This window comes from Phaethon lepturus, unplaced genomic scaffold (assembly GCF_000687285.1).
Source record: "Phaethon lepturus isolate BGI_N335 unplaced genomic scaffold, ASM68728v1 scaffold46619, whole genome shotgun sequence".
NCBI classification, from domain to species: Eukaryota; Metazoa; Chordata; class Aves; order Phaethontiformes; family Phaethontidae; genus Phaethon; species Phaethon lepturus.
In genome coordinates, this window is record NW_010564948.1 from 922 (window position 1) to 24,356 (window position 23,435).

Below are 23,435 nucleotides of genomic sequence, written 5' to 3' on the forward strand. Positions count from 1 at the left end.
TTGGAATAAGCAGCAGCTTTGAGCTAAAAATAAGACCAAGCATTCTCTAGATCTGCAATTATTCTCTCGACTTGTACTTGTCTACAATACTGCTTTCACTAATCGCTACAGCACAAAATAAGCCAGAATTGTTTGAAATCTGAGTCTAATCTCAGGCACGGTAAAAGACTAATAATGAATATTGTTTACACACATTTAATTCAACATAGCAGAAGCAATTTTCTCACTCTCTTTAGCATTTTATTTGCTTATAAATACAAGTCAATACCACAAGATGGCACTTTCTTACTTGCGACACACACTATTATAAACACTTACCCTCTTCAGATGTTCCCAGATGTTTAAGACATGTAACTTTTCAGTGGTTTTGAAACATTTAAAAAACCAAGACCTTCTACAAACTGCATTTGTGTTTGATGTATATTAAATGAGGTCAAGTAATTAAATTCAAAAAAAGAATTTATAAATATTTCAGATAAGAAAATTTAAATACAAAAGCAGAGATTGTATTAATTAAAATGAATAACAATTTAAACTGGCCATAATGTATCTACATGGTTTAATTTAATTTAAAATACTTTTTAAACAACGGAAATCTCTATCCATTCATCAAAACACCTATCTACTCAACTCTTTAAAAAATATTCTTGATTAAGAAGCCAGCTATGCTTTTTCATAACAACCCTTATTCTGTCCTGTAGGTGGAAATGAAGCAAAATCATATTCCAGACTAGAAAACAGGATAAGAAGGAAGAAACTTTAAAAAACCTGGTAACTTCAGACACTTCAACTCATTCTTCCTTGCGTTTCTCAAAATACATGATCTGCTTTTAAAGTCTTTGAACGAAATGTAATCACTAGAAAACTCATTGTTGAAATACGTGAAGAATAAAGAACCTGCACTAATATAGTGCATAATGATGCTGTGTCAAACTTGTCATTTACAGTAAATGTCACTTTTTCCTCAGGATTGTCATGCCTTTTTTTTTTTTTTTTACTAATTCCTTTTGATGTCTGTAGATTCTCTCTTTTTTTTATTCCCATTGCTCAACAGGAAGAGATGTATTCTCTGGTCTCTTCAGAAAAGTTTCACAAAACCCAAGTCTTTGACTCCATTTTTTTTAATAAAGAGATGGCAAAATTTTAAGCTTGCAATTCTTCTGTTCTGCCTGGTATGTTACGCATCAGGAGATTCCTCAAAAAACTGAGAAGTCAGAGAGTTCCAAAAAAGAAAGCAGTTAAGGCAGTTGATGTCTACATTTGGATTTCTTTTCTATGTTACATGTCAATGTCTCCATCATAGGCTAAGGTTAGAGGCTTCTGCTGCGGAGGAGTACTTTGATGCTGCTTTGTTTTTTTGCTGCAAGAAAAACATTTCAGGAGACAAAATTATAAACTGTAATAAGCTCAGAAACATCATCAGAAACCAATCTTCAAAAAAATGAACTTCCCATGCCGGCTATTTCATTTTGCAGCTTGGTGACACTGCAGCACAGTGACTACTTCCAAGAAAAAAACCACACGGATCTGCTTGAGTGCTATTACGTGTGTGGTGCGGACACGCAGCCTGCCGAAAATGGGCAGCCAACTGTGCTCTTTATCTGGAGAGGAAATAAAGCGTATTTGTCTCCCATGTCTTCTCACAGCTGACAAAACAAGGAATATCTTGCAGAAAAATTGAAACATGAACTGTCTATGTGTGGGATATTCTCGTTTTTTCTTTGGCACGGTATCGAAGCAACAATAATTATTATCGAGAAATACACTTCCTCACCAGCCTTCGAGTGATGGAGAACTATGTAATGTTATTCAAAAAATCCTCTGTATGCTCCACTGTGAAGCCACAGAGAAATGGTAGCTACCTGGCTTGGAAAATAAGGACGCTACAAGTCCTAAAAGCAGCACCCAAAGGCTGTTATTTAAGCTTTTAACTGAAGAGAGAGACTGAGAGAAAGACTAAGAGAGTGAGAGAGAATAAACTGATTTTGGATGAAAGAGGGCAATGATGCCGTCAGGCCACGGTTGTGACTCTCTGATCGCCTGCCCTGATCTGACAGGGGTTGGGGCAGCTTGCACCATTAATGTTCGTAAAGCCTAGGCCAGCTCCATGGTCCTCAGGGACAGCTGTGGGCATCGCAGGACGCACGGACGCTGGCCACTGCTCCCTTCGTATCCTCCAAGACGCATCAATGGCGCTGCCTTTCCAAATATTCAAACCAGAGAGCGCAACACTAGCTCTGTCGAGCCAGGCCACCACCCCTGCCTGGGGTGACCGCTGCTTTGGAGGGGGGCAGACAGCCCCCCACCGGTGACGCACTGGTGTAGAGCAGGGCTTCGGTACACCCGGTACCCTATCTCTAACAGCGGCTGGTAACAGCAGCGTTAGACACAGGACATGTTCCCACCTGATGTATTAACTGCAAAAACCTATTTAGGGATTTCCTGAGCTGGAGCGTACATCCAGAAAACCACAATTAACACCAAGAGACCCAATCTCCTGTGAACTGTTATGCCATCTTTGAATCCATTTATCTTCCTGGCATGCACAGTCCCCGGCAGCGGTAAGCTCACAAGGTAATAATGCACTGTGTGAAAAATAAAATCCTTTGTTTATTTTAAACGATCATTTCATCAGATGCCTCCTACTTCTTATACTGTGGGAAATAAAAATTCCCTAGCGCCTTTTCTACTCCATTCATGATTTCATAGATCTCTATTGTATTCCCACGTCAAACATCATTTTCCAACTGAATGCCCCTATTCTATTTAGTCCTTCCTTGAGCAGAAGCCAGTTCCTTGATCCAATCAGCCTCCTTGCCTTTTTTCAGTTTTACTTTATCTTTTTTTTAAAGAATACAATAAAAAGCCCTTTCTAATCCCAGCAGAAGTCTGAGTAAATATGAGGGCCTATTGATAACCAAAAATAATGGCCACCACACTTCTTCATGATTAGGCCAGATAGCATTTACAATTTGGAGAGTTTTATATTACTCTGAGGTAGGGTCCAAATGAAGGCACTTATGTAATCCTAGCTCCATCCTTTCCTAAAGCCTTGAGGATTAAATCTCTGCAACACAGAGCGTTGTGACATATTTCAGATTGTTTAAATAAAAGCAAACCAGCTTTTATTTAAGGACAAAATACATGCCATACTCACCACATCAGGTAGGATGTAAAAATCAGGAAAACTATGATGAGGAACCCGCCAGCTGATACTCCGTATACCCACATCTTCAGCCTACCATCTGTTGGAAGATGAGGAAAAAGGAGAGAGGGAGAAAAAGGGAAAATAAAATACTTTTATTCTAAAGTACACAAATTCTTAAGAGATTAAGAGAAAGCTCACAAGCAAAATTAGTAGCATCATTGATGGGAAACACAGCCAATTATTATTGGCTGGGAATAATCCATAAACCCCATACTCTTGACAGAAAAGAAGATTCCTGTAAAAAATCGATCATTTTAAAGACAAAATCGTAGTTTTAGTAAGGAGTGTAAATTTTCCTCAATGAAAACTGAAAATTAACTCTTTGTCTCAGTTTTCCAAAGCAGCATTATTTCATAACCTCCCCCCGGGGCTGAGCTCCTGCAGTTCATTATGGGCAGCCCGGGCTTATGGTGCAGCACAAGAATAACCTCCCAGACAGGCTCCTGCCCGTGGAAAGGAGCAGGGGCACGAGATAATTGCAGTACGTTCGCTCAGGAGCCCCCACGGCTGCCCTGGCAAAGGCAGTTCAATGTTGAGCTGACCCAGATACAAACGCAGGTAACACCTGAAATGTTTATCCTAAAGAAAAGAGGACTGAGAAGGGATGGGATTGTTCTTCCTAAATACTTAGGGGTCAACTGGGGTAAACAGCAGCGAGAGCAGGTGAACAAGCTACTCAGAGCTGGAAAACACTTGGGCAAAAAATGGGAATAAATTCGGCTTAGAATGAAAACAGGAACATGCTTTGTAATAGTAAGAGGGATAAAGTTGTGTGAGAGATTTCCAGTTGGGCCACAGGAGCAGGAGACATGACTGGCTTTAAGATGAGGTAGGGCTCTCGATAGGGCTGTTTGGGTTGCAATGCCAGGGGACCCACTCTGCGACCCTTGCAGGAACCCCTCCACGCACATGTGAGCTTGAGCGTGTTGAAACATTTCCTTCTGACATAAAGTCCCAAAACACGTTATTTAGACAAGTCCTTAATTACAAGCTTTGCATCAATAACAGTAATAATTTTTAAGAGATCAATATTTCAGTGCCTTGCCCTGTTCTGGCTGTACAGCTTTCCTTGTGCGGAGAAGCGACGGCATTTTTTCCGTGCAGCAGTAGCCTGATCTGATTCACATCAACAGAGCTGTTAATATATACTGGACGCGGGAATACGAACCCACGCTGTGCCCACAGACATGATTTGACAGAGGCCATTTCAAACTCAGTCATGCGAGTGGGGAGTTACTTCACGGGACAATCACTGAGCCTGTTTTACGTTTGAGGCTTGAATGATGAATTTTTTCAAAGGGAAACATATTTAATCAGATCCCATTCTTTCTCTTTTTTTCTTCCAGGCTTTGTGGAAAGGCTGAGTACCTTTCGCAGATTTTCTCTTCTCCGAACACTTACCGTCTATCTCCCATGTGAGGAGAGCTCCGTTCATCAGGTCTGGGTTGGTTTTGTTATGGTTTTATTTGCTGAAGTCTGGGCATGAAATTTGTCGCCCTCTCAACTGGAGATGGCCAAGAAACATTTAGCAGTCCTGCAAAGGGACTGCCACAGCAACATGCCTGCTAAGAAGGCAGCTATGCTCCCCATCCCCAACATAAAGGCATCGGACCATTTCATCCTACAATTTAAACAATGCTATTTAAATTGCCTCTCAACTTGAAAAAAGTTTTCTGTACCTGAACTCTGGCATCCCAGAGTGTGGTAAAGAAAGGAAAAACACAGCCTGATTCAAAATCAGTTCTTGTGCGCTCCTGCAGAGCATTTAAAGAACAAGAACAACAGCCTCATTAAATAGTAATAAAATTTGTGTTCCACACTGTAAATGGAAAGGGAAATCACAAATTAACTGGAGAAAGGCATGTATACTTTTACTGACAGATATAAGTCCTTAGATGTACACAAATGTCAAGGACTATGGTACTGAAGGGTGGTAAATGCCATCCATACAGGGTGCATTCACCATAGCCCTGCTATCAAGAGCATAGCTGGTAGGTAACAGCGGTTTCCTGGCTCAGCTAGCAGTAATTATTGCAAACCCCCAGACTAGTAAGCCTAAGAGGCTGTTTAAGGGGAGTAATTACGTATTTTTTCAAGCAGTTAGACAAAGGAGAGTGATTTGAAGAGCACCAGCCTTGAGCTGGGGTCTGAAGGGCACATACAGACTGAAGAGCTACCTGCAAGATGCCATGGGGTTGGTGATACACTTAGCACGCAAGGAGCACGTTTATTCCTTTCCCATATATTGTTTCTGTAACATTTCTGCCCTAAAATTAAATAACACTATGTTCTGTAAAAGCTCCTTAGTCCCTGTTTCTGTCTTATAGTCCCTGGGGGAGTACTGGCTCACGGATGCTGCACTGAGGTCAAGCCCACCAGAGCCTTTCAGGGCTGCAGCCTTGAATGCTGATTTAAAAAGAGAGGATTGCAGCATCCACCTACACCCCTCTCCCTTTTTCTAAGCCCATAAAGGTACCAGCTGAAGAGATGGCACCTAAGACAGACAGCCTACCGAGGGCCACGGATGCTGACAAAAAGGCAATTAACCCCAAACCTGTGACTCAAACTGCTGGTGAACTGCGTGGGCTTCTGGATGATGAGTTTGATCGAAAACCAGCCAACTTTAAAAGGCTTTGGACCGACTCTATTAGCTCAGAGACTGTCAACGCAAAGGTTAACTACTGTATGCAAATCAAATATGTAAATGTAACATTCAAAGCATGATCACATATATCAGACAGAATTACGGCTCCCTGAATCCCGAAACAGAACCTTTTGCTACATGTTTTCTAAAGTCTCGTGTTCATTACAAACTAATAGGAAACAAATGCAACGTCAGGTAACAGAAGAGGGGGAAGGCTGCACTGCCAGTGTTTTAGAAAACAGGGAGAACTACTGCATTTCAGTAAACCTTGACATGCTTGGCACCTTCATCCCCCATTTTAAAGTCCTGTTTGCATTTTAGAAATCTATTTTGACTAAATTTATCTTGGAAAATAACAAGTCACTATTAACAGGTAATCACTATTACAGCTACAGCACCAGTCCAGTGGGCCAGCACACAGTTCCAACTGGGAAGCATTGTATGGTGTGGAAGTCAAAGATCCGCTTGGGATGCACTGCTTGGGCACAGCAGCTTGCCTGCTTTTTGTGGTGTTTTTTTTTAATGTCTTAACTTCAATACTTAAAACTCTGAACTCTATACTTTCTCCCCTATTTTTTTCATATACTTTTGAAATATGGCAAGAAACAACCAATGCTTTCTTTAATGAAATCTTAAGTACTTTCTGCTCTGAGTCTTCTGAAGCGCTAGTGATCAATATCTTTCCTGGTCCAAATACATCACTTCTAGAAACATCATCAGATAATAGTTCTAAGCATCCCCCCAAATCACATCTAAGTATACTTGTGCAAAATATTATTGCTTCGTTCTGTCTTGGCTATCTCTCAACATAAGAGATTGCGATAACTCTGTATAGGCACAAAGGAATGAAAGATGGCATGCGAATTAGAAACTGGGAGGCTGCTCTGCAGCTCCCAGACACAATCTCTGATGTTATGATCTACAAAGCTTGTACCTTTCTTCTACAGAAACATTGTAAAGACAATTTATTCCATTCATATTTAAGTTTTTCACCTGGATTAAAAGGTTGAATAGACCATCCTTTGAAAATGTCATGCATTTTTGAGTTGACAGGTTTATTTTTTCCAGCAATGGTCTTAACATCAGCTTTCTTATCTTCTAAACCTGGTACCTTCATGCAGTAATCCAGGAAACCATTTGATCTCATTATTTCTGTATATCCTCGCTCACAACCGCAGACTCCTCTCTAGGTGATAAAAGGGAATTCAGTATTAAACCAAATAGTATCCTCTCGCAGAACAGTGCAAATTGTAGGCAAACTATGAAGAAACTGCAAGATATATCCTGCAGATGAAACTTCACCACCATCAAACCAAACAAGCCAGGAACCAGTGCCCGCAAACCGATTTCAGTGCAAAAAGCCAAAACAGATTTGGGAATTGGCTGAAAAAGAGTCAGTAATTACAGAGAAGCCCTACACGGCAATATTTTCATCCTAATAGGCTTAATAACAGGCATCTGTGGCTTGATCCAAACTCCTCTTGTCAGTAACAATTTTCCCACTGATGTGCTGGGCATTAGAAGAGATGAACACAGAAACAATTAGATCCAAACCCTCCCAATGTATTTTACAGGGCTACCTGGAATGAAGCTTTTTCTCTTACAGCCAAATAACCACTGCCGTGGACCAGTCTAAGCAGTTTCTTCAAGGTCTGTAATTCACTAAGTAGATACTCCATTTTCTGGTTATCTACTTTAAAAGAGCTCTTTTATATTGCTTTTCTTCGCTAATTATGTTACAATTGCAATGCCTGTCTGAGGGTCTGATACCCTTGGTCACCATCCAAACAGGAGACTGATTTACAGTCTCTGTGATAAGAATTTAACTCTTGACATCAGTTTTGTGGTCATGAAAAACTCCACTTGTTGACTGACATGATCTTCATTTTTTTTTGAAAAAAGGTGAAGTCTCAAGAGTTTTTATAGCTAATAAATTCATGCTTACCCATCATTTTTATGTTCCCATAGGCTCTGAGCACTCTCATGGCCACCCTCTCAGCCACATTCAGTTGCCCATGAGCTAGTTTCCAGTGCTAATTCCTCCCACCAGATACTCAGCTGAAGCCGAGAGCTGTGGAGGCTATTTTCAAAATATAAATATCTAAACCCCAGCTACCCCTGGCTACTTTAAGGGTTCTGGGTTTTATACTCCATCACAGTACTGACATGGATAAGGCATTTTGGGAAGCTCTTACTCTGGAGTTCGGTACTGCTGGGAGGGACATTCGTAACCTCTGGGCTCATGTTTGCTCAGAGGCAAAGAAATGTCAGTGGCTGAAACATTCAGCAGGTGCTCAACATTTCAGCAAAAAAAGGTCACTTCCAGGTTTTGCTTCAGAAGATAGTATGGGGATTGTGGAATCGGGCACTACAGCTTCCCTGCGCTCATGGGGGCTTTCTGTGTCTGTGGAGGAGCAGGAGAGGACATACTCTTTCATCTATCTTGAAATAGTTTTGAGCAGTCCATTTTCTACGGAATGGCATTCAATGAAAATTAAACCAAAAGGTTCCAAAACTCCTCCACAGAACAAAAGCAAAATTGTAACACCAGACAAACACTCCATCAGTCGTTTGTGCAGGTTTATGAAGGTTTTCTTTCTGAATGAAATACCCACAGCTTCCTCGAGGTGGTACCATGGACATACTAAACTATTTTCTAGGTCCTGGAATGCATTTGTGATACCGAAGCTAACTGAATAGATTTTGCAGTGTTAATTTCTCAACCATAATCTGCAGCGAGCAATTACCTGTGTGCAGTAGGAGAACGGTTTTCTGCACGCTGGGCTGCAGTGCCGAACTTCTGCAGGTTTTGTCCGAAAAGCACACCCTCCTGTAAAAGGAAATACTGAGTGCTTTCAAGGGTATGTTTTAAAATGTTTTTGACTTGGATCACTATGGTGTAAGGACTGCTTGCTTGCTTATTTTATATAGTTAAATACTAGTCTATTGAGCGCATTAGCATAATATCTGTAGGCATTGCATTAATTAATTTGCCTTTAACAAGGCAGGGAATTATTATCATACCCATCTTGTTAATGGAGTACAGAGATACACAGATTTAAGCAATTTGCCACAGGCCACATAGGAAGCTGAGGACAGAATCAGGAATTAGACGCAGATCTTCTGTGTCCTCATTAATGTCTTATCTACATAAGAAGACATAATCCACATAACACCTTTGCCCATCCTCACTTGGGGAAGTCTGTGCTTCTATAGGAATAAAAACATGTTCATGTGTTCTTAATTACTCAGCAACCTTTGCACATAAAACTTCTGTTATTATCTTAACTAGTCACTATAAATAGAACCAGATAAGAACATCTGCATTTTCATTTCTACTCTCTCATTCACCCTGTGCATATTGAGAGAGACCCTATGGATGTGCAAGCCCTCCTGCCTTTGCCAATGTCTCACTGAGCTTCAAAGTGCTGACCACGAATTTCCCTTTTCATTCTGCGCAGGCAGAATTTGTAGGTCATGGCAACAGCAGGAATCTCACAGTTTGAGCGATTCGAGATTCCTGTGTGTTGAATAGAAGAAGAGGTACAGAAGCTCGTCTCTCTACCACACATGGGATGTTCTCTTCTGTTCTCCACAGTTACAGGCAGGTTGACTACCAGCTGTGCAAGCCAGCCAAGGAAGCCCTTTTAGTACATGTATACTCATTTCTTCCCGTGACCAACCCAACAGTAGGGGTAACTTGCCCAAATACTCTCATATAATGACATGTGTGATATTAACCTGACAGCAAGGCTGGTGAGCTCCCATCTCTCCTTCCTACACACAAATTGGAACTGAGATTCTGGAGGAGTTTGGAAGACTGTCCAACTGCTCTCTGAGCAACTGATGCAGAAAAAGAAAAACCTGGACGGAGACATTTCATTCATAATCAAGCACGGCAATTTTTGAATATACCTGTGACATTTACTCCATCCGAGCGCTGACACCACACCGTGCGTACATTGTCTCTCCAAAGGCTGGTTTTCCACAGGTAGTTATAGCATTTCCCTCCTGCAATATCAATACTAGTTAGTCTTCACCTTGCAACAAAAACAGAATAAACTCTTGAACAGGAGGAAGCAGCACTTCGGCCACACTACCTGAGCAAGGTCGTGTTTCCATCGCTTGTCCAGAGCAGCTTTCCTGGTTCTCAGGAGACTGAACGATAAACGCCCTGGATCGAGACTGGCGCCCTGTTGTCTCGAAGCTCCTGCCATTGATGCAGGTGAGCTCACAGGAGCTCCACTCTGACCACTCTGTCAGGTGGCAGTCACCTGCACGTTGAAAGAATAAATCATAGGTTTTCAAAAAGAATCAGCTTTAAGGGAAAAGGACAACCTAAGCGTACAACAGCTTTAATAGTGAAGTACCCACAGTTTATTTCCCAGTGTTATGCATTATTCAGATTTTCTGCTTCACGGAGAATCTCATTTTCTCCAAAAAAAAAAGTTAAAAAAAAGTGTTTTTCAGGTGATCTAGAAACAGCAGACTGAGCATTTATCTGATCTGCTGAAGTACAAATTCTTACTACAGCGGCTGACAGTACTCAGCGCTATGGAAGCATCTCCATCTCAGACAGCTATCACAGACAGAAATGCACCGGGACCTTCCAAAGACTTTACCTGGGCAAGGCACAGAGCACGGTAACTGCAGCACACTCTCTTTCGATGGCAGCTCACCACATAATGCATTTTCTACTGGTTTGGATGTAACAGAAACAGATGCATCATGCACTACACATGTGAGATTGCGGACTTGCAATCCATCTCCACACTGTCCACCCTACAAAATGATAGAAGGGAACAGAGATATACATCGGTGACGTTAGCAGATGACAGAAGAAATACGGCTGATTCCACCTAAAAAGACTTCAAAGATACAAATCTGGTCTTTGGACTGCAGTTATGAGAAGATATGCAGACTATGCAGATCGTGTCCCCAGTACAGATGTCCTCTGTACACATCTCTACAGAAGCTCAGAGGCAGGGGCAGTCACACAGAAGACTGTGTTGCAACCAAAGCAGAAGAGGCGAGTACCATAAGAGATGAATATTGTCTTTGGGGTCAGCCCTTCATGCCTTTTACTAGAGCTAGTGAATTTACTGATTCTTAATTAGTGCCTAGTTACATGAAGACAGAAATTTTTGGCTTCTCTAAAGAGGCCAAGAGCAGTGCCTGCACAGGAGGAACAGACATACCCACTCACCTCCTTCGAAGATACAGCCCAATAAAGGCACGTACATTGTTTAAACCCTGAGACTGCAAAAATCCTCCAGCACACTTAACTAGACTGCAAGGGTTATTGTGCTGTTTGTGTAATTTCTTAAAGGGAGCTACTGGTTCTGAAGTAGACAGAGATCACCAACTCATATCACATCTACCGAAAAATCATCTGAAGTCAGGCACAGCCTGTGGAGCACTGAACCCCATTTGAACAAGCAGTAGGAAGTTCTATCTGAGCCTCTCCACACCCGTCAGCCCAATTCTGAAATACTTAGCCAAACACCAAACTACTTGCTGAAGATGACTTCCTTTACTGGAAAATCAATATTGTTTGGCTAAGGCAGTGATACAGGGCTGAGGACGCAGTAAGAACTGAAGCACTAGGCTATTTATAGGGTTGTTTCTAGGCTGGAGTTGTTTCATTCTCTTCTGAAAAACAGAGCTGCAATGATGTTTGAGGTGTACACCTTAAACCTGCGTGATGCTTTATGAACTTGTGCCTGAAGCCTTGCGGAAATGGCACTTTACAAAATTCAGTAAATAAAACTCCAGAAGAAGGATGAAACACTGCTTTTATATAACCAAGGGAAGTGCGCCTTTGGATCACTTGGCAGTGGATTCTTTTAAAATAATGGACTTCATCTGCAGAGCAGAATGGCTCCCACCGTGTGCATTCATTCAGCAGTGTGTTTGCTAGCAGGGATCTCAAGGATGGCTCTCCTGCACACACCTGGTAGGTAGCTTTTCCATTCCCCCCATCCCTTCTGTTGCAGACCCACAATGAAATGGAACTAACTAGCTGGATTTAGAGCGTTTGCTAATCAAAAGCATCTTAGAGAAGTATTAGTGTAGATTTACTATATTCAGCCAGATTTCAAGTTTTTAACATTGTGTTTCACTTTAGTCACCATGTAACTTACTGTTCTAAATCACTCTTTCACCACTGAAACCTCTGTTGCGGTCTGAGATTAATGGTGTGTGAATAACTCGTGCAGCTGTCAATTGGGTTAGAAATGGCTGGTGGAAACAGAAGACGGTGTGGAGAAAATTCTCAGGGGAAATGGGCACTAATCAAACTGCAGTGTATTTCCAGCTCAAAGTGTCTCAAGGAATGACTAAAGGTTATGGGAAAGGACAAAGAAAGTTTTTAAAAAGACACTTATTATTGTATAAACAATATATAACTGTTTATATACATATATAAGTAGTTATATGAATACCGAGATATAAATATAAATAATAGGTGAAAACAATACATTTTTTTGGTACAGCAGTCTCCACCATAAAAGTCCCCATGCTTCAAGGCAACATTCCTCGTTCTTCTTTCATGCAATATTATAAATGCATTCATATTTTCCAATGTTTAGAATAAAAAAATAAATAGAAACTGTGGACTCTCAAACAATTCCAAAGATAAAGGTTCTCTTTTTAACAGTGGCTTCCATTTGCTTGTACTTTCTTTCAAGACCAGCAGTGTGTTTTCACAATCAACTGAAAACACTTAGAAGATAAAATATCATCCAGTCATTTATAAAGGAAGATGTTTTTTTTATATTTGGCAAAGTCATAAGCAATGCACGAGCACTGCATGAACTTCTTTACCATCTTAAAAATTATTCGTGTCCCCAAAATTATACATTTGAAGATCTAATTAACCGGGATGGAATCAGTGAAAGTTTGCTGCACTGAAGGCACACTAGGGATGCAGGGAATAGCTGCTAATCAGAGGAGAACTGCCAAGAAGATGATCACATATTCAAACCTCGGGGGATCAAATCTGTATTGTAAATGCTCTTCCCTAGAAGACGTGATCACCTGAGCTTTGCCTAGAACCAGGATTTGTCTCGAGTCATGAGCTCCTGGCAAGGAATATGTAGGGATTTCACTTCCAGAGAGGATTCCCCCTGTTTGACTACAAAAATGTCTATGCTGACCCTATGGAAGATGCAGAACCCACCCTGGGTGCCCTGGGGGTACAGGCCCCTCTAGGAGCACCTGCATGGAGCCTCCGCCTCTCACCCCCCTCACCCCAACTGAGCACCCATATAATATGGCGAAGGTTTACACCAGGACTGTGTTTTGACAGCCAGGTATCTTTTGAATTGACCAACATGCTAACCGCACCTGCACAAACCTCCTCTCACGTCACTCTCCCATACTCACCACATATAACACGCTAGTAAGACAAGAGATAACAGTCCTTAACGAGATGCTTTGCCCAGATGTGCCTTCAAGAAAAGTTTTCCCTTTTCAGCTTTTACTGGGGTTCATGCGTGTTCACAATTATTTTAGATAAAGAGTTGGCTGGGCAATGCTTTCACAGGTTGATGAGCATTTAATCAGGTAAAAGTTTTCTTTAACGAGGAAGTGTCGCGTGATCACATTTAAGGGATTGCTTTTAAAACACTTTAGCAAGGAAGGGTTCTTAGTCTTCTTACGAATGTTAGGCTGCTAGTGCTTGATAATGTCTGTCTATCTACTTCACTTATATTCCTTTAATGGAAAATTTATGAACAGTGTCAGCCACTGCTAATTGAGTTGCTGGAGCGTGTCCAGAGAAGGGCAACGAAGCTGGTGGGGGGGCTGGAGCACAAGTCTTATGAGGAGCGGCTGAGGGAACTGGGGGTGTTCAGTCTGGAGAAGAGGAGGCTGAGAGGAGACCTTATCGCTCTCTACAACTACCTGAAAGGGGGTTGTGGTGAGGTGGGTGTTGGTCTCTTCTCCCAAGTAACTAGCGATAGGACAAGAGGAAATGGCCTCAAGTTGCGCCAGGGGAGGTTTAGATTGGATATTAGGAAAAATTTCTTTAATGAGAGAGTGGTCAAGCATTGGAACAGGCTGCCCAGGGAGGTGGTGGAGTCACCATCAGTGGAAATGTTCAAAAAACATGTAGATGTGGCACTTCAGGACATGGTTTAGTGGGCATGGTGCTGTTGGGTTGATGGTTGGACTTGATGATCTTAAAGGTCTTTTCCAACCTTAGTGATTCTATGGTTCTATAATTTATTATTTGTTTATTTTACTAATCAAGGTAAACCCGCTCCAGCAGGAAAATGATTCGTGTAATGTAACCCTTTAAGATTAGGTGTACTGACCATTCCCCAAGTTCTGCATCCATCTGAACACAACAGAAATGCCCCATACCCCCCGGAGATGCGCCTGGGACATGTAAGTACCTGGAGAGCAATGCACTGATTTCTGTACTGTGAAAATCAGCAATACAGAACACTTAGCGGGCTCTATTCCTAAACATTCAGACACCTCTAATTATTCACATTAAGTCAATTTAGCATAAAATAGTCCTTCTACAATTAAGAAATGCAGTCTCAGTTATCTCATAACGCAAGGAAGAAATATGTTAGCCTTATAATTAATTGTCCTGTTTATATTATTACAGGAAGACACTTTCACAATATGCGTTTACTCTTACCGTTGGATGCATTTACCTTATTTAACAAAGCATCCTTGAAAACAGGACTTTGGAAAGCTTTCTTTAGAAAGTAAGCTTAAGCTTCCTTTCCAGTAAGGCACAGGAATAAATCACCCTGTATTTATGAACTACATTTAATTCCTAAGCACCTCATTAAAGAGAACTGAACACGAATAAAATGGCTCCTCTCCAAAACAAAGCAAAGGGTAGAGAAACTACATCACAGTAATTTAAGGAGAGAAGCCGGCTCTATCTCACTGAAAGCACAGGGTGATATCTGGGTTACGGAAGGCTGTGATTACTTCTTCTGAGCTGAAATTTAGCCGAGTTCTGGATACACACACGTTTAATCTGCACAATGTGCTATTTATCTGGAGTATGCCAGGGCACAAATTCAGCTTCCCTACTAATTCTTTTATCAGCTATGTTGGCTTCTATGGCTTAAGGTCTCTTCCCTAACGTTTAACAGAATTTCCTTACATTAGCTGGACAAAATATTAGCTGATGTTAATATTTTTTTATATTTACGTTACACATAAATAAATGCTAAGCACAGTACATACAAGGACCATATTCACATCCCTAGTTGCAGTGAGTTGTTGTTCATTATATAAAGTATAAATATATTTCTGTTTCTCTGGTCTTGGACTGTCCAAAGACTGTCACGCTCCAGATTTCATTTGTGAAAACCTGGGAAAACTCTGGGTATCTATTCTGCCACCTGCAGTATTCACTACACGTCCATCTACCGCATCTAGAAACCAAACAGGTATTCAAGGCGTTTGCAGCATGGTAGAGGGCAGAGCAGAAAACACATGGGATGTATCTTTATGCGCATCATTGGCTTCAATCTCCTACACGGTATAATGTGGAGAAGCGGGCACAGATTTGCACAGAGGTGCTGTCCCCTGGGACCAGACAGGGCACTTTTCCACCCCAACCAGACTTCTCCCACCTGCATCTCTGCAAAGCCGGCTTTAAGGAGCACAAGAGGACTTTACTCTGCCCGAGAAACTTGTGTGTGCAAGATTCACCTCTGCTTAAACTGGGTTACTATTGGAATATTGGACTATTTAATATTGGAAATGTGATCTAACAGATAAGGAGAGAACAAAAAGCATAGAGGGGAGAAAAAAAAAATCAATTCAAGCCAGATGCAAGTCACTGGCAGTGAAAAAATGACTACTCCAGTGCCAAGCAGAGGTGCCAAGCCTATGTACAGCACATCCAACCGAATGGAGCCCTTTTTAGATCATTAAAAGGATAGCCCAGCTAAGAAAAAAGTAGAAACCAGCACTTCATACAATAACTCACACTGTTGTACCGGAGACCTTGTGGGGAAAAATCTGCTATAGAGTCCTTTAAAAAAAGCGATAAAAAAGACTAAGCTCTCTTGAAATCTAGTGTTATCTATTTTCTTGTTAGAGTTATTTTATATAATTAAATTATAGGTCACCATGACTATGCCCACTCAAGCATATTTACTCTGTAAATCTCCTTTAATACCTCTATAAGCTTGCGGTACTTGAACCCGTATTGTTATAAATAGCTGCAGACGGCTGGAAGATGAGGTGCAGAGGTTTACCGCTCCTGAATTCCCCTGCTTCCTATGGATCTTACCAGCGCCTTCAATGGCCACAGAGACACCTCTGACCCGCGAACGGCAACCTCAATCAATTCTGCCATATAATGAAGGTTCTTGTCACTGACCTCGGCCGCGGGGCCCCGGGGGAGCGCTGGAGAAAGCCCTACCTGGATTCTGCAGGGAGACCACGGGCCCAGCAGCCAGCTGTAGCAGGGCTTCACCGGGCAGCTCCGGTGCTGGGTGAGCTGCTCCGGGCAGGGTCTGCCCTCGCCCGCTGCCCGCAGGACCACCGAGCGCCCACGCACCATCTGGCCTAGGCGAGGGGAGAAGACGGGACACAGTGAAGGAGACCCAGAGAAAGAAAGAAAAGCAGATTTTGTGATTTATCAGTATGCCTAGTTCATTTTCCACCACTAAAATCTGTTAAAAAAGCAATTAATTGGGAAGACTATTTGGATAATATGGATGCAATTGCTAAGTCTAAGTGATGTAGTCACTGATATTTTCAAACACAGTTTTTAAACAGAGTTTTGTATGTTTTCCAAATACATTATTTGTTTATGCAGCACATTTAAATACTTGACTAAATCCTGATTATTAAATATGACAAGAAAATAATTCCTGTGGCAGCATCATTTCTAACGTTACACGTTCAATATGCTTCCAGAGATTTTTAACGAATTAAATTTTCTTTTTATGACCAATTATGTGCATCTAATTTGAAAACTGCAAACACTCTAGTGGCTATTACCGTCCATAACCACTTCTGCCATTTCCATCAAAACCCTATTTATTGTTGGTGAAAACTTCTTCAGCCACTGAATGGAAAAAGCAATTACGTTACTCCTTTTGAAATAATAAAACTGAATATAATCATTAAAGTTACAGCAATTCCATTTCTGTCTCCTTTGCCGTCCATTTATGTCCAGGAATGTTTTCATTCAAAATGTTTCCATTAGAATCTGGGCCTCCAATTAACAGAAAAGTGGGGGGGAAAAGCCCTTATGCAACGGGATGCAGAAGATTGTGCTGTGGGTAAAATTTCTACCTTGACTTTCAATAGGCGTGGATTTGAGAGGCAGTTAAAAAAAATGCAAGGTCTGGGTGACACGGGCACACACATGCAACAAGACAGATGCAAGTGGTAATTGCTAACTCACGGAGGAGGAAAGCGAGGACGTGTTGCGGCGGAGCTCTCCCATTTGGAACGCAGTCGTTTAGCTGCGGTCGTGAGTCGAGGGGAGCCCGGGGGGAAGCAAACACCCCTTGTGAAGTGGGGAGGCTGCGGCATCCAGCCAGATCCTCCTCCCAGCTATTGATGCACGCGCTTTTTAATTAGGGGTACTGCAGCCGGGTTTAAGGTACATCTCTAATAACTGTCATTGTGGCAGTCCATGGAGCAGGGTTTCCAAAAACGTTTTAGCAAATAAAAATTAAAAGCAGACACACCTGAAAAAGCTACTGACAGATACCTTGGCAAGCTCTCTTACCTTTACAATGCTATTCCCTTGCTCTGACCCATTGAATTCCATTTTTATACCCATTTAAACCAATTTTAAGACTTCTTCCTTTTCCAATTCTAATCCACTAAACCTGGGGAGTTTGCAAGAGAAGTGATGATAAAAGCTCTTATCCACATGACTGTGCATTCAGCCATCACGGAATCAGGTATTGCAAGAGGTGGAAAAAAAATCCGACCAGCTGAGAGGAAAGGAAAGGAAAGGAACTCCTGCGGTTCACGGGGACTCAGAGCAAGGGAAGAGAAACCCCCCAGCCCGCTGCCGGCAAACCCCACGGCAGCCCTCCCCTGCGCAACAGGCCGAAATTAGCTGTTTCTTCCTCTCCAGCAATGGGCCAAATTTGCCGGATTCTTTGTAATTCTGAATGCTGAGGACTGGTAAGCAATGCAAAAGGCTCTTTGGGAAGCCGTGGGAAGCCCGTGGCTCTGGGGTCTTCGGGATGCCCTGGGGCGGGCGGCTCACCCCGGCCAGGGAGCTCTGCGGCCCTGCCAGGCTCGAGCCCCGAAACGGCGGCTACGGAAAAGGAGCTCTCCTAAACTTAAAAGATCTGATTTCATTAGGAGGGACTTGAAAGCCTGAAGCATTCATCAAGCTATTTTAATTAAAGAAATAATTTCCTTTCGCACACTCTGTTTAACATCTTTCTAGCAAAATGTAAATGGAAATAGAAAACACGATTTTCCTTTTAAGAGGAATTAACAACCCTTCCGTGTCTATTTACATTTTACTTTCCTACAGTTGGTTATCCAAACCGTTTAAGCTCGCTACATTCACAATGGTCAGCTGGTGCTTGCCTCATTTAGTTTACCACTTTCTTTTATACTTTGAATAAATCATCGAAGATACTTCGTTAAAATCCTTCTTTGCACAATCACTGCAGTGAGTTTTTTAAAGCTCTGTGGTTTTTTTTTCTCACTCCATAAACATTACCTAGGTGCCTGGTTACCACTTCAATAGCAGAAAAACTCCCCTTCTTTACTCTTTAAATACCTTATCTTTTGCTGCCTATGGAGAATAGAATCTCACTGCATCTGAAATTATTTTTCTTCCAATACAAACTGAAAGAGTCAAAGCAATCCTAGTTGTGTCTTTAATTTCCCAATGATTTTTTCTTCAATTTTCCCATGAATTGGCCATATCTCTGTTTCCTCTGCTCTGCAGTGTTACATGATACAAAAATTAAGACAGAAGGTGTGCTGAAAATTGAAAATAAGTATTTCTTCATATCCTCAAATTTGTCATTAGTTTTGAAAGGAGGAAAAAACAGGCTAGCCTTGTTAATGCTGGTCACTTAAAACCCTGTTTTGCATCAGTGGCTAAAATTTCATCTCAAGACACAGGATCCTATTTTCAAATCAGAAGAATAAGATTTTTTACCCCCCAAAAAATCTTGACATTCCTTGCATTTTATCCCCACAAAGTGATTGCATCATGGCTGAAATCAAGAAGATTAAAATTCCTGCTAGAGTTCAACCCAGTCAGAATTACTGACATGTTGTTACCTGTTTGATGAGTGTGAGCAGAACATATAAAACACAACCCTATCAAGCAACCGCAAGACCAGAGCAGGGATCAAGTTACTTAAATACAGCCCTGAAGTCCAGGTTAGGTCAAGTCAGAAGCAAAGGCGACTGCTGAGAAATGGGGGTTTTCATCTACTTCCCACTGCCAGTCCCACCAGTGGGTACTGGGGCATCCACAGCTCTGGGAGAGGTTTTGGTGACCCCTCTTCCTGCAGTGCCTCTCAGCACCATCAAACTGGAGCTTAATGAGTTTGAACAGCAAGCAAGAAAAAGTCACAAAAGTTTCTTCTTCACAAGCCCAAACAAAAAATGTTTTCCCAAATTGGTGATGAATCTGTGAAAAATGTAACCACCAAGTTTTTCAGTCGTGCACATCCTTGTCCTCCTTATTTCTGTCCCACAGGTCAGTCCAGTGCTGGTGTGCACATCTCTGCCACCTGCTGCAGTCTCTTCTGGGCTCTGAGGACTGAGCAAGCATGGGTTTAGGTGTTCTTACACTGTTTAGCACTCCCGCTAGACAACTTGGGAGAAATCACACAGGATTGGAAAACGCTTATGTAGAAAAATCCAGCATCCTTGTGTATTCATTTGCCTTAACAAAGGAAATACAATTTGCTGGGGATTATCCGTACCAAACATCTTCCCAGTAACTTTGATTCAGGCCGTGGGAGCACCATCCATTAATGCAGTACTATACATCTTTTCATAGCAGTACAGCAACCGATATGAGGAACCTTAATATATAACCCAATGTCAGCCTAAAGCCCTAGCCAGCATCCTGAACAGATGCTGCCCAGAACTACAGCTGCAACAGGCAAATATCAGTTACACATCTCCGTAGGCTCAGCGCAGGCAGGAAAGAGAGATCTACTTTACTCATCATCATTTATAAAAATCAATATACTCGCCTTTGGCTGCTGTGTACCAGAACCATATTAGCTGTCAGTGCCACATACACCGCAGCACCACTTCATGTTTAAATGCATTGTTCTATAAAATAAAACCTGAGCAAGAGAAAGGTACCATCCATTAAAACATATCACAGCAAACCGTTACTGGAAGAGATGGTCAGAATAAAAATGTTAGCAACAATGCTTGAGTTAAGAAACACATGAAAACGTAAATCCAGCAACACTAAATTTTGATCTGAATGATTTTTAAATTATGTTTCTCTTTGAAGTCGTTTATGGTACTTCAACAGGCCCTTCACACGCTCTCCAAGAAAAGCCAGAAAAGCAGAATATCGTTGTAAGTGGAGCCAGTAATGGTGCATATGACCGATTTGCTGTGAATTACTTCTGAGAACCATGCATCTAAGTCCTACATTTTAGCTTTATCAAATAGCGGGCAATTACTTATTTGGCAAAGGGGAGCTGAATCAGTGTACTACAGCCAGTTCCCACAGCTCATTTATTGTCATCCTTTGGTTTTTCCTGTCTAATTTGAGGCTTCATCCTATTCTCACAAATGCCTGTGAGAAATTCATGATGATTTCAGAGGTATTGCAGTCTGAACCTTTGCAGAGAAAACCCTCTCTGTATTCATCTATGGATTATCACCTGTAGATGAGTACATAATTAGTGTCTTCTCTGTTAATACTATCATCAAGTTGTATTTATAACCAACTGGAACTCCGTGAAGAAGCTGAAATGACAGTGCTTCTGCTGTTGGAACAACACAAAGGCCACGGCCGCAGGACTGTGCCAAGGTCCCTCCATCACGGGTGTTCGACATCCGTGTAGCTCCATGCTTGATGGTTGCTACAGCAAAACTCAGATCAGGACTGGGGCTGCAGTAAAATAAAACTATGTGCTTGGAATAACTTGGATGCAAAGTATTTTGTTTCATTGACACTCTTCATCAAACCATGTGCTCAGAATAACTTCCATGCAAAGTAGTTTTGTTTCATTGATGCTCCTACTTTGGGATGTGATTCAGAAGACTCTTGGGTCCCTGGAAAGCTGTTCAAATGATAGAGGAGGAATAAGCAAAACGTGGCTTCCTTATGATACAATTTTTAAGACTTTCCCAGCCGCTTAGCTGCCGTATCTTCACAAAACAGTATCTCCAGCTTTTAAATTGTACACGTCTATGTCCTGGACTATACAAGCCAGCTCCCTAGCTAGCAGTGTAACAGAGAGTTATGATCTTTGAGGACCAGAAGACGACCCATAGACTGAGCTAAGCTTGGGCTTCACTGTGTGATACAAGTAGCCTTAATGAGGTTTGGCACCTACAGCTGGGATGCTCCCAGGAAGAGCTGAGGTCTGCTTCGGCAGGACACGATGTTTCCAGCTTCCCTCTGCAAAAGCCCAGCTCTGATTTAGGACATGAAGTAACCGGTTGCCTCTTACATGCATTGGAAACCATCAGCTCTTTAATCAGTCTTTAGGATTTACATAAGCATTTCAGGATCAGGAGAAGAATATGAAACATACCTTTACTTGAATAAAGTAGACTATGCAATGTAAGAGCTCAGGACAAAAAAACCTCCAGGCATTATATAGGATGAGCTGCTCCTTTAGCATGCTAAAAGCCATAAATTGCAACTTGCTTTTGCACACATAGTTCTGTTTATTTTAGTAAGTGATTGAACACTCAAAAAAATAATTTAAGTCCATTCAGCAACATGAGCATTAACACTCCAAAATGGATTTTGAAGGAAAAAAAAATAAATTTGGAATTAATAGTATTCCTAGTGTGTTGTTGTTAAAACACTGTCTATGAATTATTCATTTCTGTTAAGAAAGCACTACTTTACAAAAGGGCTAAAAGCTCAGCAAAGAAAGAACACCACTAATCCAAATATTAAGCTTTTTCTGTAACACGCTTTGATCTCCAAAATCCATCTGAAGGAATCACTTTATGGAAGTTAAGAGCTTTCTTCTTTTTGACCTTAAGTGAATTTGATTAAAATGTACATTATGGGTCTCAAATCTTAAAGACCATTAGCTGTACATCTAATGCATATCAGAAGCCTGGGAAATAATGTCATGAGCTTATTTTGAATAAAAGCTTCAGTGCATCTCCTCATGTTGAATACTCAAAGGGTTTTTTAAATCATATAAAGTTAAAAAAAAGGTCCTAGTCCTTCCACTTTTTGTATGCTGGTGAGCATTACTGGCTATAGAAAACCTCGCTGAAGTTACTGGAGGCATGCAAGTATTAAGGGACCTGTGGATACAAGATGGAGACAGAGGAATATACTAAATGATGAAAAATAGTCTTAGTGTTTTTTCTTCCATGGGATGTAATTATGTTACTAAAAATAAATTCACCAGAGGATTTGTATTTAGTTATTTATCCATTTCTTGAGAATCCTGTAACTCCCCAGCTCTTCGCTAGCTCTACCTACTCCTCTCGTCTCTGAGGTTGATGTTTCCTATGACTGAATTCTAAGCGTTTGCATTAATTAGTTAAATAATCCTCCAGGCATCTGTCCATTTGATTTCCTAAACTGCATTTTCACTTCCAAGTACTTTGAAAATAGCCTGCTTTGTTCAAAAACCCCAACACCTCAGGACCTTGAGAGTGTCCAAAAACCACCTCAGATGGGTTCAGTGCAGCTCGGGAGGAACCCTGAGCTCTGCACCCCTGCTCAGAGGCTGCGTAAGCCCTTCTGAGGCTGGGGGTCCCATCTGCACTGCACTGCTGAGCCACGGGCAGCGGGGGGAAGGGGGCAGGAGGCAGCTGGGGACTCACCGCCGGCGCCACACGTGTGGGAGCACTGCGACCAGGCTGACCATGCCGAGAGCCGGCAGTCCACCGCGCACCCCACCACGCACCGACTGCTCGTCTGCACGGGCTTCTCCAGGCGAAGCTGTGAGATGACAAGGAAACACAGGCGTCAGCCTCCCCAGCCCCCCGGCCACCTCCCGTCGCGGCTGGGCACCAAGTCAGGAAACTGAAGATTGGCAGTGACTCCAGTGGGATGCCAGCGTTGCTGCTCACAGGGTGTTTTCCTGAGCGTGCAACTGGTGAAAGCAGTCTCAGTGTCGAAGCATTTCTCCTCCACAAGACCTTCAGTGTTTGGGTCTTACTCTGAAAGGACAATCCCAAACTTCTAGTAGGGCACAATCCTCCTGGTGGCCAGCTTTGTTGGACCCATGGTGCAGGCTCTACAGCTGTGCCCCACGCATGGTACTCCAACCCCAAAAACCTCCCATTTGAGTCAAGGAGTGATACCACCCACTAACACCCTGGGGATGCTTTTGTTCCCCAAAGCACCCAACTGCTGCGCTCCCAGCAGCAAACACAACGTCACCATCTATGGACAGTGCCACGGTGCGCATCACAAGGCAC

At 42.0% G+C, this 23,435-nt stretch overlaps 1 protein-coding gene across 1 annotated transcript in view; it reads right to left on the minus strand.

Annotated features, from left to right (window-relative positions):
- Positions 1-685: 685 nt before the first annotated feature.
- LOC104626969 (thrombospondin type-1 domain-containing protein 7B-like) overlaps positions 686-23,435 on the minus strand; it is a gene marked incomplete at its 5' end in the record, with an annotated part of 35,650 nt that continues 12,900 nt past the window's right edge. The window contains 9 exons of the mRNA XM_010295026.1: positions 686-1,360; positions 3,158-3,245; positions 6,846-7,038; positions 8,600-8,682; positions 9,768-9,863; positions 9,953-10,126; positions 10,475-10,634; positions 16,258-16,403; positions 22,836-22,953. Of these exons, the coding sequence (XP_010293328.1) occupies positions 1,279-1,360; positions 3,158-3,245; positions 6,846-7,038; positions 8,600-8,682; positions 9,768-9,863; positions 9,953-10,126; positions 10,475-10,634; positions 16,258-16,403; positions 22,836-22,953 (1,140 nt within the window). The remainder of the gene's footprint in view (positions 1,361-3,157; positions 3,246-6,845; positions 7,039-8,599; positions 8,683-9,767; positions 9,864-9,952; positions 10,127-10,474; positions 10,635-16,257; positions 16,404-22,835; positions 22,954-23,435) is intronic.